Source organism: Podarcis muralis, chromosome 1 (genome assembly GCF_964188315.1).
Source record: "Podarcis muralis chromosome 1, rPodMur119.hap1.1, whole genome shotgun sequence".
NCBI classification, from domain to species: Eukaryota; Metazoa; Chordata; class Lepidosauria; order Squamata; family Lacertidae; genus Podarcis; species Podarcis muralis.
The window spans coordinates 51,284,480-51,297,822 of record NC_135655.1 but is presented as its reverse complement, the minus strand read 5'-3'; the positions used below and the strand labels follow the sequence as shown (position 1 = coordinate 51,297,822).

The 13,343-nt window shown below is 43.9% G+C and overlaps 1 protein-coding gene across 3 annotated transcripts in view; it reads left to right on the top strand.

The window, feature by feature from the left end:
- The window catches only part of MAPK8IP1 (mitogen-activated protein kinase 8 interacting protein 1), a 61,867-nt gene that overhangs the window by 10,819 nt on the left and 37,705 nt on the right, over window positions 1–13,343 (top strand). The window contains exon 1 of one of the 3 annotated variants that reach the window (XM_028727286.2): window positions 7,086–7,197. The exons of the other annotated variants lie outside the window; for them this stretch is intronic. Coding sequence (XP_028583119.2) covers window positions 7,127–7,197 — 71 coding nt within the window. The 5' untranslated portion in view covers window positions 7,086–7,126. Of the gene's footprint in view, window positions 1–7,085; window positions 7,198–13,343 lie in introns of those variants that run through there. 3 annotated transcript variants of the gene reach the window in all.

Below are 13,343 nucleotides of genomic sequence, written 5' to 3'. Positions count from 1 at the left end.
ACGCATGCGCCTCCTTCTTTTCTGTGGGGACTTCACCCAGAGCCCACTGAGTGGGGAGTCAATTCCTTTCAGTCTACAAACCATTGTTCAGCATTTGTACTCTTGACTACAAGGGGTCCCACAGCTATGGCTTCCTGCATCTGAATCATGGTTATCAGAGCCCTTGGAACATGCACCAGCTCAACCAGCCTTCCTTAGGTTGTAAAGAATCCTGAAATGAGAAAGAAAAGTCTTTGCTTTGTGCCGAAAAATGGTAAAAGCAGGCCCCAGGCAGGCTTCCTTGGATAAAGTGTTAGTCTTTGGCAAAAGTTGAATCTTTGGCCGTGTCTTATCTTAGTGCTGCTCAAAATAACTTATCTCCAGATAAACAATAGAGCATGTGTGACTTGGAACCTGATAAGAGACACAACCATGCCTCATTTCCTTCGCAATCAATCTCTGCAGTTGACTGCTGTCACAAGTTCAGACAAATATTATTTTAAAACAAAAAATATGACAATACAGTAGGCCTGCATGGCATCACACGATGGAGGGTAGAACTTTCGCCAGCTTGCGTAGGTCTTGTCTCATTACGTATATTTAAACAGAGTTTTGAAATTCGACTGGCTGTTCTAGATTAAAACAGCGTCTCCTGGTGGGTGCAGTTCTCTGATACTACCTGTCACATGGGAAGTTGCTTCCTGCTAGGTGAGATTATTTGTCCACCTAACCCATTTTTACTACTATGACTTGCAGTAACTTTTGGGTCTCATTAGATATATTTCCTGACATCTGTTAGCTAAATGACCCTTATAACTGAAGATGTCTGGGATTGAATCTGGTACCCCCTGCACGCAGAGCACATGCTCTCTCGCTGAGCTATGGTCCATGCCCTGAGTTGATATATGCAACACTGGAAATGAACTGGAAAGGTCCAGAAAACGAGAGAGGATCAGGTGGCTTGGGAACCTGCCTCTTTCCTGTAGTTGGGCATTAATGTCTAGGCAGCCATTCCTTATTCTTTTATAGTTATCTTGAGAAATCTTGGAAATACCATGATTCTGAATCCAAATAGGAATGTAGGACATCTAACAAATCCCAGAACACTTCGTGTACTGCACTATACAGGATTCAAAATCTTTTTTTCAGTCTTGCCCCTAGTTTGGGGCACAGTCACATTCACAATCTTCCAAATCTATCTTTGCAGTCTGTCTCTATTCTTGCAATGCTTCCACTTTCATTTCTGGAAGAGAGCCAGTAAAACCTTTCTCTCCTCTCGTCCCTCCCCGGCAATATTTATCCTGCTAATATAGATATGCAGGAAGGAGAAAGGGAATTATATACATCTCGGTGCAATTAACACCCCTGCAGCTAGGCAAATGAACAGAGGTCAGGAATTCTGGAAGGTTTAATGCAATGAAACCAGTACAGCATAATTATTTTTTTAAGCATCTGAATTTGTCACCCTCCTTTGGTGGACAAGGTGGCAGCTGGAGATGGGGCATTGAATGGGATAGTTCAGTGCTAAGGAGAACTTTCTCCGAAAAGAGACTTGACTGGAGGGACCTGCCTGCATATTGTGTGTCTGCCTGGTTTATGAAAGCATTTTTATCCAGTTCACAAAAGAAGCAAGAAGCTAAAACTCAAGATTCCTCTTGCTTGCCTGAAGTACAGGAATAGACCTCAAAATCTTAAAGGGTGAGCTTTTGCATCCCTGAGGATTTGTGTCCTGAGAACTACAAACATTGGAGCAATTTGTATCAGACCATAGTCTGAAATGAAACTGAAATCAAAATGCCAGCTCCTTGGGACAATTTGTGTTCATTGAGCACACCTACATACTTTTACCTAGGAGGTCTCATAAGAATGGTCTCATGAGAAGCCACTAGGTTTCACTTTGCACCAGGTGCTACTATTCCCCCCAAAAATTGAATTCAGAACTCCTGAAACAAAAATAGGAACAAAATATCAAATGATAATGTGCACATGTGAACAAGCCGTTACAGATCTAATACCAAAAGTCAGAGCTCCTATATCAACTGGCATCTCCTTAGTTAAAACACTTTTCATTGGAGGCCATTCACCTGCGAATCATTGAGTGATGAAGTCATTTACTAATGAGATATTGAGTGGTCAACATGCTTGTACAGCCTCTATTCTCTCATACTCTTAACTCAGGAAGATACGCTGATCAAACACCTTCTTCAGTGAGGAATGTGTGAACTACTTTCAAATACATCAAAATGGCTAATAGAGTAAGAAGGTGGAATAGATCAAGGAGAAAGTAAAACAACTATGAATGGCTATAAGCTGTCCATCAGATTCAGTTGAGCAACCAGAAAAGCAAGATTTCTAACAACTTAAACCAGATTCTGGAATATGTGCTATGCATCGTGTGTTGCAGCAAATAATGTCTTTTAAAGCAGAGGAGGTAAAATTCATGGATATATATGTAATAGCAGAAATTCAAGGCTGTAGGGGCAGGGTACAGTACAGATCCTGCGGGTTAGAAGCACGTTGGACTACAACCACAGAGAAGACAGACATGGTCTGCTTTGCTTATTATAGAGATTGGCCAAATAAGTGTGGGACTTAGGTTGTTGAGGTGTTCAATAAGTTCGCCTGCTGAGTGAGGCGTGACAAGACAGTTCTGATTGACCCATGTGAGGACAGGATGCTGGACTAGATGGAACATGGGCCTGATCCAGGAGTTTTTATGTACTGTTTTCAGTAGTGGCACCCTGTTTGTACATTGCTATTCCCAATATGCTTTCTTTGTACCTGCTTTGAGGTCTCCTCGGTGCCTTTTTATTCTGCAAGCTTTAATTAATTTATTTATTTTAAAAAAACTTCCAGTAATTTAAAATTATTTGTGTTTTTTAGAAATGTTCCAAAATATTAAAGGGCTGTTTCAGTATCATTTGTGCTGTTGGGAGCCCTGCTGTTCTGGTTTTAATACTTCCTGCTGAGTTTTTATGCTGCATTGTATATTTTGGTTTCGTGGTTTCGACTGTATTTTATTATTTTGTTGCTGGGCAGTGTGTGTGTGTGTGTGTGTGTGTGTGTGTTTGTCAATAGCAATAAATAATCATGCATTCAATGTTGTCACCTTGGATCTGAGGCTCACCCTACTTCCAGCAAGGCACTTGAAGCTTGGAAGTTGCTGCTGCTGCTGCTAAAATGCAGAGCCACTAGCAACAAGCCTGAAGGTAATGAGCTGGTTTTTCCAACCCACGGGAGCCCATGCATTTGCAGGAAGGGGCCTTCCTGGCTGCTTGTTGCTCACGCAACATGCAGTCTTCGTCTACGGAAAGGGTCTGTGTATCCCTGGAGACTTCTAATAGCTTTTTCTGAGCCTGTGTAAATCCCCATAGGAACTGAAGAAGCGGAGGAAGGGGTGGTTAGTTTTTCAGCCGTTGAGCACCATGGACAGGGATTTGCTTTAGAAAATGCTGTGGCAGAATGGAGAGAGAATTAGCATGCTAATCTGCTTGTGATGATATTAATTTTAGACAAAGACTGTTTCAATGCCTGCAGTTAGCCCGAATAATCATAAAAAACAGCCCATGGAATTCTAAGCATCACCCACAACCACTTGGGCAAGCACAGGAAGGAAAGAGCCCACTTCAGTGTAATAAATAGCTGCATGCATATAACACAGTCTTGGTGAGGATGCCGCTGACAATCTCTGCAAATGCATTGTCACAATCAATAACAAGGAGAAAATATGGTTAATGAACACAGAGCTAAACTGAGGAAGCAGAAGCAAGGAGAGAAGGGCAGGCAATGATGAATGCTTCTTTGTGAAAGCAATGGGGCTGTTGAGACTGCATGGATAGCAGTGGCACAGTGACATGGGGAAGGGGACTGTGTCCCTAACAGAAGGATTCTCCCTGCATGTGCTTGAGTAGAACCACATAATGGAGTTCAGTAATGTGCTCTAGTCATGGGCCATTGCAAGTCCATATGGAGCATCCCTGTGTAACATCTGCCAGGGTTGGTTTCTGTCTCCCCTGCTTTAGCTATTGCCCAAATGCCGGTGTACCTTCCTATATAATGGCAGTTTCAAGTTATTGATTATAGGGCATACTTAGCAATGGAGAGAAGCTGTTACTATTTTATCCAATGCCCAGGAAGCTCAGATTTCATGAAATGGCTGCTGCTAAGGTGCCAAATGATATTCTTCTGGTCCCAGACTGTTAGGTTTGGGAATCTATGTTGCTTGACCTAATCCAGGTTCAGAAATAATGACAAGGCACACCTTCAGTTGTGGATCAAAATCAGGTGCTTGGGATTGTGGTGGTCTGAGTGTTTGTTTGTGTCAATCCCAAATGCAGGCTTAGTGCATAACCTTTTGTACAGCGCGGGGATTTCTCGATTGCTCTGGCTGCAACTGGCATGGTGGAGATAGCTATCCCATTCTGCCCCATTCAAGAGTTTGGCATCTTCCTCTGAGCAACCTGAGCTTGGGCTGATGTCAGAGAGAGGATATTGAGCTAGATGGTCCATGGACCTAATTCAGTTTGGCAGCCCCGATGGGAAAAAGCAAGGCTGAAAATGAAAGACGGTCAGGAAAGAGAAAAAGGTGATGTAGCAAAAATGGTAAGAAGGAAGCAGCACAAGACAGCATGCACCAGGTTCTGTGAAAGCAAATATAATGACATCAGAGGTGGGGGTAGAGGCAAAAAAATCAAAGAGAGATAAAATGTTGAACAAATGCATTTTGGTTAGGTGGAGCTCAAGTAATTAAAATGGTATTAACATTAACAAGAAATGCAATGACGTTGAAGGCAGTGCCCATTAAAATTGAATTTCTCATCTCCCTCTCTTGTAAAATCATGGGAGTTGCGTTTTGGGGACACAGCAGTACGCATCATGCTTCTATGAGCTGGCAGTCCTTTGTCTAACTCATTTGGAGGAACATTATGATAGCCCAGCGACTGTTCTCCTTGTGTAACGTTAGCATGAATTACCTGGACTGATGCTCAGGGGTTCTCTCTGTGTCTCTAGGATTGCCTCCCCCCAGTTGTTGCCCTGCAGATGCCATTGAACTACAAATTCCCTAATCCTTGACTGTTGGCTACACTGACTGGGAGTGATGGGCCTTGCAGTCCAAAATATCTGGAAGGCCCCAGCCTGGGGAAGGCTGCTGTCTAGAGGCTTTGCTGTTGTGGTGTTTTAAAAGCATAATGCTACTTACAGTCTGATCCTCGGAGTGCTGTGCTGCTGGAGGTCCCAGTGAAGTGAATGAGGCAGGCATGTACCTTTATAGAATATTTTGGAAGAGCAGACTGTCTGTCTTCTGGGCCAGCTCCTTAATGGGGTGGCTCCAGCTGGCTTCTGTGGTTTAAATTAAGCTCCAGCCAGAATCCCTTAATGAACATGCAGTTGCTGCTGTTGACCTAACTCCCTCTCCGCAAATGTTCTTAAAAGCTTTCAATCCACCTGGGTTTTGGAATTGTCCCCAGCAGAGATCCCTGGGCAACTTGCATAGCAGCCTCTGTGTGCCTGAGAGCCAATCTGGATGCGAAGGGTTGCTCAGGGAGCTCTAGGGTTAAGTGCTTTGCACCTGCTGTTCCGCTCTCTTCTCCATGTCATTCAAAATAGACTTAGTGCTCCTCTCATATATATTCTCCCAGCCCAGACCAAGGGGGATGTGTGAGCCCCTAATGTAGAGTTCGCTTGTTTATCACCCCCCAGCAGGTGATAGAGATGGTGATATTCTTTCAGATGCTGTGGAGCAACTGGAAGTGTGCAGTTCGCACATCTTGCTCTGCATCCCTTCCACATCGGAAGCTGCTCCGTGTTCCTCCTTCCTAGTAATAAGACTAATAGTGCTTCACTGCCCTTGAGGGTGATGGTGGTAAACACTATAATAAAGACTGGGAATCACTTAAGACTGTGATAAAGGACCCTTCACATAAATTGGCTGCCACATGGAGGCCATTTGAAATGGTGCCTGCATGGCAACTTCTCCAGGGAGCAAGCTGCTTAGGGACAGTGGCTCACCTGTGACAGTGGACTGCAGGCCTGCCGAAAAAGGAGAAAGGTGGCATTGCAGCGCCTTGTCCAAAGCCAGCTGGAGGTTTAGACCCTGAGGTCCCATTTTAAAATTAAATGCAGTAAGTCTGCAGCTTTCACGCATTTAACTTGTGTACATTCAGCTTTATGTGTGTGGCAAAAATGAAAATGAAAATAAATGGAAAGGGGGTGGGGCTCGGGGGGGGGATGACTTGAACCCAATGTGTTTTGGCTATACACTATTTGGGCTTTAGCCGCTATCCCCAGATCATAACCCCAGCATAAGTTGAGTGTATGGTACACGAAGGATGGGGAACCTGTAGCTCTCCAGAAGTTGAAAGACTCCAACTCCTATCAGCCTCAGCCACCATGGTCAATAATCAGAGATGGTGGGAGTTGTAGTCCAGCGACATTGGGCAGCCACAGGTCGCCATTGCTGCAGACTACAATAGGCTTGCTGTCCCACCAGAGTAAACACTGGCCTGTGAATCACCCAGGTGAGTTAACAAGGGGAGGTAGATGAACAACCCTGGGGATACTTACTTTGGTAAGTACCTGGAAGGTATAAGCAAGCTCTGCCTCTGCCCTGTGCTAGCCATTTTAGATTCCTTGTGTAACAATATTCCTCTGCCTGAATAATGGAGATGGCTGGGTCATCCTCTGGCACTTGGGGACTCTGGTCCCATGCAGCCTTGTTGGGGCAGAGGCACTGCAAGGTCAAGGGGAAGGATGGCTTGGCAGAGCTTAGTGCCACTGATGTGGTAACTCGATTCCCCACTTTTCCCCTTGACTGCAGCTGATGGGGAGGGGAGCAGAGATGCGACTTGATCAGAAGCCTGCCTGGCTGAGGGAAGCAGCAGACCAGGCAGAGTGCAGGGCTTGGCACCATCTCAGCCCAGAGGGTTATTTCCCCCCACCCACCCCAGACAGCTGAGTCCATTTATTTTTAATGAGCTCCCTTAGAATGCGCAGTGAGAAGGAGAGAGCAGCGCGAGCGGCAGATTCTCCCCAGCCGGGACAGGCAGAGGAGACGGCACATACACTAACTCTCCTTTTTCTTAAGGGGGGAGGCCTCCCTTCAACTGCGGCCGCTGCTCCTCTCCCCCTGAGGCGGGGATCCTCTTAAATGAAGCTTGAACTTAAAATGCAGTCGAGCACAGAGGAGGAGAGCTGGCTTGAGGATCAGTGGGAGAAATGGTATGTCTGGGGGCAGGAGGGGGCCTGTGGGGGGGGGACACAGAGCTGGTCTTGTGCACCTGTACAGCGTTTTTACATTTTTTTAAAAAAAAAGCATTTCCGTTTGGCTTTATACCAGCCTATTTATTTAACCGGTGAAGTCTGACTTGCTAAAAACCCTGTTTGAGCAAGGTGTCTGCATAGCAGCTGCGGCCTCTGTGTGCAGACTTGGTTGCAAACTTTTATCTGCTGCGAAATGGGATTGAAAGGCAGTCGGGGCAGGGCAAGGAAACCAGACCATTTGGGTAGAGTTCTGCTAGTCTCTCTCTGGCATGGCTGGCTTTGAGCCCAAATGGGACTCCTTAGTTGCCAAAAGGAAAATATTGGTCTGTCAAGAGAGTTTTCTTTCTTGGTGCTAAGAAGCCATCTGCAGGAGACCTTTGCTGTAGGGGAGGTCAGGATCATGTAGACATTGTGGTGAATAAGTGGTGTGGGGAGGGCAGGAGTAGATCTCCCAGCGCCCTGGCATGAGCCTGTAAGTTGCCACTTGCTGTCACTGATGGATCAAACACACAGCACACCCCAGAACTGAATATGTGGGGCTCACTGCAGGGAAAATCCCCCAGTCTATCATACAATTGGTGCTGTCTTCAGTTCCACTTTCAATGAGAAAGTATGGCAGTCCCTTTATGTCAGACAGGAGCAGATTCAATACTGCTGTTAGCTGGGAGTGACAAACCAAAGGCTTTGCAGGGCTCTTCTGAGTGGGTATAGGTAATTGGGGAAAATGCTCCTGCTGGGCTATTGTGGTAATTGCCCATTCGTTAGCCTCCCAGTAGCAGGGACAGATATTTGCATGCAATAGAACAAGTATTAACAGAAGAGATTTCCTGACCCCTGTGACCTCTCTGGAACAGGAGAGGGAATCAATTAATGCTTTGGCAGCCCATCATATAGACTCTCCACCCCTCTCCTAATATTCCTCTCTTCTTTCTTCCCTTCCTGTGTGCAGCCCCTCAGAGACGTACAGGTTTCATGTCAAATGCCCCACCCCCTTGTTAATCCAGATGGGCAATTCAATTACAGCCCTGCTACGAATCCCTTCCCTAACTCCAGCTCCATGCAACTTTCTCTGTGGCTCTGGAAATCCCTGGTCACGATATCACTGTGCCAATGCAGGGGAGAACAGAAGACAAGGCACCACGCTCCTTGATGGGTATCTTTTGCCTCCTTTGCAGTGTAAAGTGCAAGCCAGAGAGTTGCAGTTCAAAATGGTATAATAATTTATAATAGTAATAATTTATTATTTATACCCCGCCCATCTGGATGGTAACCTCTTAGATGTGCTATGCCTCCCAGTGTGACTGGTAATGCCCAGTGGGGAGGGCGGGGAGTTTCCTCCCTCCGTGAGTAATAAAGCTAAGCAAAGGATTCAGCTGGGAGCTGCTGGGAGAGCGATGGCTTCTCTGCTTAACCCTGCTATGTGCAGCAGGCTGCGCTTCAACCAGCAACAAATTTCTCTGTGCAAAGACTTGCCCTTGGCAAAATGTCCCCAAATGTTCCCTGCTGTTCTCCTGTGAATTGATCTCAAGCAAAAGCCATTGACTGCATATTGGAGGGGCTGCAGAAAGCACTTTGGCAGGGTTTCAAAGGAATTAGAATCTATATTGATAAGATGCATTGAGATGATCTGTGGATTATTCATTATTTCCTTTCTTGATGTCTCCCTTACTGCCTTTTTCTTACCTCCAAGGGGAGCAGATAGGCTGACGTGTCTACTCTGGTTCTTAAGGCTAAATGCAGTCTCTTCTCTTGAGGATATTGTCAGTGTTGGGGAAGGGCATTTCCTCTTCTGTGGGGAAAGGACACCTGGCGGGGGGGAGAACATAAAAGGCTCTTTCCGCCTCTTGGTAGATCCCTGGATATTAGGGAGCAACTGAGGTTTTCATTTGGAGGAAGCTGATTGGGCAAAGGCCAGCAGTAAATTGCTAGATATTGTCTATGTTTCTGCTCATACAGTTTTGTTTCAGAGTTGATTTATAAAACTATTGGATTGAATTTTTGTGTATTTTATACTTGGATATCTGTGCTGTAAACTGCTTTGGAACACAACTGATGAAGGGCAGTTTAGAAATTAATTAAATAAATGCACTTCAAAGGATTAAAGAAGGGAGAGTCCTGTTGTTGCCAAGTGTTCTTGGTAGGTTTTCTCACTCTTTCTGTCTGAACTGCCTGGAAGCCTGGACAGCTTCCATAAAGTACCAAGGTGGTGTACAACAATATAAACAGGTACGATAAAACAGAAGATGCCACAAAACAATACAAAATAACTGGTTCATCTTGGGGGGTGGGGGGGAATTAAGCAACTGAATAGACTTGTTAGCACAAAAGTGTGAAGAGTTATAAACTGAATCGTCTTTAGTCAAAAGCCTGCTTTTCTCATGCTCTGTCCCCACTTCTTAGTTTCCTTTTCATATTGATGGTTTCTTTATGATGAGACGTACATATGGCGCAACACAATTGGGTCAATTCTGCAGGTGTTCTTGAATAATTCAGGCCAGACAGAGCATTTGGGTTGAATCCGGACAGTTCTAGGATCCTAACATTTTAAGACCAAGTTCAGCCTAAAAAGGAGTTGACAGCGAGCTAGAAAGGTGTCCATTGGTTCTTCCAGATGTTGCTGTAGTGTACAGTATTATGTTGACAAGGTTAATTTTTCACTATTAAAATGCTGTTTTGAGATATCTGGCTTCATCTTCCATTTTCATAATGCATATTTTCTGAAGAAGTCAAAACATTCGGAGTTGGGAAAGAGGTTAGATGAGGGATGAGAACTCAAGTTACTTACGGATTGTAACTATCTTGCTGGAGTGATTCAAATTTAGGTTTGTGCAGTTGAAGTGGTTTTACCTAGGAATTGTGAGATAGCAATTAATCAACAGGAAGCTGTTATAATATCTGTGCAAACAGTTCAGGATTAATGTTTAATAAATAGCCATGGGGGAATGTGAGTATAAGGTCTGTTGGCTAATTTGGCTAAAATCTATGCAAAGTGGTAAGGAAAGTGAAATTGAGTGGAACTGTTTATCAGTGGAGACTTCAGCATTAGGGGTTAAAGGTAGAGCCCTCCCAATCAAAAGGGACATTATTAAAGACAACTAAACCATCTCGACAGGTTGAGATTTTGCATCCTGACCCCCTGCTCTGTCTTATGAAACTGAGCAGCCAGAACCCACAGCGCCACTCTGGGTGACCACTTGTACAGTGCATCACCAAAAATGAAAAAAGAACAGATTTGCATTTATAAATGCAAATTCAGAAATCGAAAATTAAGGAATGTTAGAATGATGTTGGATTGAAGTTAAGCGGTTTTTAGTAGCAATGTTATAAAGGAATATATAAAATGGTTTGTTAACAGGTGATGATATAAAGCTATAATATATTAAGATAAAAGATTAAGATAAAATCAAAAAGGGAAAGGATTTGCTGAACTAACTAATTGAACTGGAATACAAAAAAGGGAGGCGTGAGGAGGTCAGGGAAACAAGCAAATGAAAGATAAGATTTGGAAAAACTGATTTGTTTTTAACTGTTTTTACTTTGTTTTTTCTTTTCTTTTCTTTCTTTCTTTTTTGTAAAATGTTGAAACTTTAATAAATATCTTTTTTTAAAAAAGAAATCATTGCAATAATTTAATCAGAAGAACATCTCAGCGTAGAGTAGGGAGACTGTACCCTGCGAGCCTGCTCTGTCTCTTTGCTAGGCAGTTTTTGAGGACTATCCTCTACAAAGTAGGACTCTTGGCCACCCTGCTGTCACCTGGGATGAAATAGATTATCGTTCATCTTTATTGTTTAAATTGGTCTTTTGGAGGAGGGGGGTATTGGGTGGGGGCAAGCAAGACGCTGACTTTGCAGCTTGCTGTGCATTGTCTGTTTTTCACATAAGCATGTTTGCCAGTGAAATTTGGCAATGAAAAGATTTGGATCTCAAGGCGGCTTGGATGTTGCAGTGATTGACAGAAAAAATGGAGATGTGGTACCAAAAGAAATAATCCAAAATCCAGGGGCAGGAGTGATGCAAAGCCTCACAAAGATGCTTAAATGTGTTTGTTTTAAAAGCCATACAAATATAGTATGCCTACTATGTTTTGCTGCCTTCAGGGGCAGAAATATTCCTAAAAGCTTTAAACCACAGGTGTGCAATGTAGGGAATGCTTGCAGCCCCAACAACACCTGAAACTGCCTAATTCCTTCCACCCTCTTAGAGTTTCTTCCGTCCCCATTGTTTCCTCTCCATCCCACTAGTTTTTAAAATTATTTCCCCCTCTTTCTTCATAGTTTCAGAGGAACTGATTTTAAAAATGGTAGATTTCTGCTACATATATGTATATTGCACATTAAAGTCAGGAATTACTTTCACTTGTTTTCCAGAACAGTAGCAGTACAGTATTGGTCTGATTGTATTAAAAACACCCTTTGTATTTGAGAACAACCCCATTAAACTCAATGGGGTTTACTTTTATTCTGAGTCAACCTGCATAGATTTGAGGTTTCTTATCTGAGTAGCCATAATAAAAATTGAAAGCACAGCAGTGTTTATACAACATTAGCTATTTTTTATTTACATATTTTCTTACATTTACTACTCCTACTCTTCTTCCATCATGGAACCCAAAGCAACATACATATGATTTCCTGGAGGTCTCCCAATCCAGGCACTGACCAGCCCTAGTCCTGCTTAACTTCAGTAAGATGATGACCTCAAGTGCCTTCAGACCATACTCTGAGACCATTCTCAAACACTTTCATCTCTGGCCCATCATTGGCTTTGGCTTCCATAACTGTCAACATGCAGCCCCTCAGAGAATTTTTTTCCTCTTGACAGGGGGGGGGGGAGTTTGTCCCCTTGTGGTTTTAAGTGAACTATATCAATGAGATATTTTTGCCCCTAAAGAAAACAACACAGCAAAGCACATTGGGTAGAATTATTATTATTACTATTATTATTATTATTATTATTATTATTATTATTATTATTATTATTATTATACCCTGCCCATCCGGCTGGGTTTTTGCGGCCATTCTGGGTGGCTTACAACATATCTAAAAATGTAATAAAAGCATCAATCCTTAAAAACTTCAGATGTATTCTAAAAGTCAGATAGTTGTTTATTTCCTTGACATCTGAAGGGAGGGTGTTCCACAGGGTGGGCGCCACTACCGAGAAGGCCCTCTGCCTGTTTCCCTGTAACTTCGCTTCTCACAGTGAGGGAACCAGCAGAAGACCCTCGGAGGAGGACCTCGGTGTCAGGGGTTTAAAGGTCAGCACCAACACTTTGAATTGTGCTTGGAAACGTACTGGATCCAAATGATCTGCATCCTCCGGGCATGCCTGGAGTTGTTCAGCAACCATCCACTCAAACACCTTGCCCAAGAATGGAAGATTTGAGACTGGGCGATAGTTGGCCATCGTGGCCGCATCTAAAGATGGCTTTTTAAGAAGTGGTTTAATAACCACCTCTTTCAGCGGGTCTAGGAAGGCTCCCTCACAGAGGGAAGCGTTCACCAGCCCACGGAGCCCATCACCTAGTTCTTCCTGCTTTTATAAGCCAGGATGGGCAAGGATCAAGGAGACAGGTGGTCAGTTTCACTCGTCCAAGCAGCCTGTCCACATCCTCGAAGGTAACAGATTGGAATTGATCCCATACAATATGACCAGACAGAACCCTAGCACTCTTCTACCGTGGCCCTGCTCCCACAGTGGAGTCTACATCTTTCCGATTCTGAGCGACTTTATCTGCAACATCATTGCGGGAGATCTTGGGGTCATCACCAGGCCCCAATGGGGGAGGTGGTTCTGTTAGATATATAATATATATCATATTTTTTAAAAATCAAGCTTCATTTTGAAGTTTTACCTCATCCTTTTTTCTTTTGCACCAACACTCTATTCCTACCCTGCCAGCACCTGGAAGGTGGTCTCCCTAACCCCAGATATATGGGACTTAGTTGCGATTACCCAGTAGTGAGGAGCCCTCTCTGCATGACCAGAGGTTATTTCTTCACATTTTCAAGTCATGCTGCTGAAAATAGCTTCCCATTCTGTGTTGCAGTGGGCTGCATCTCAAATTAAACCATTAACATTGGCCTTGTGGGCTGAAACAA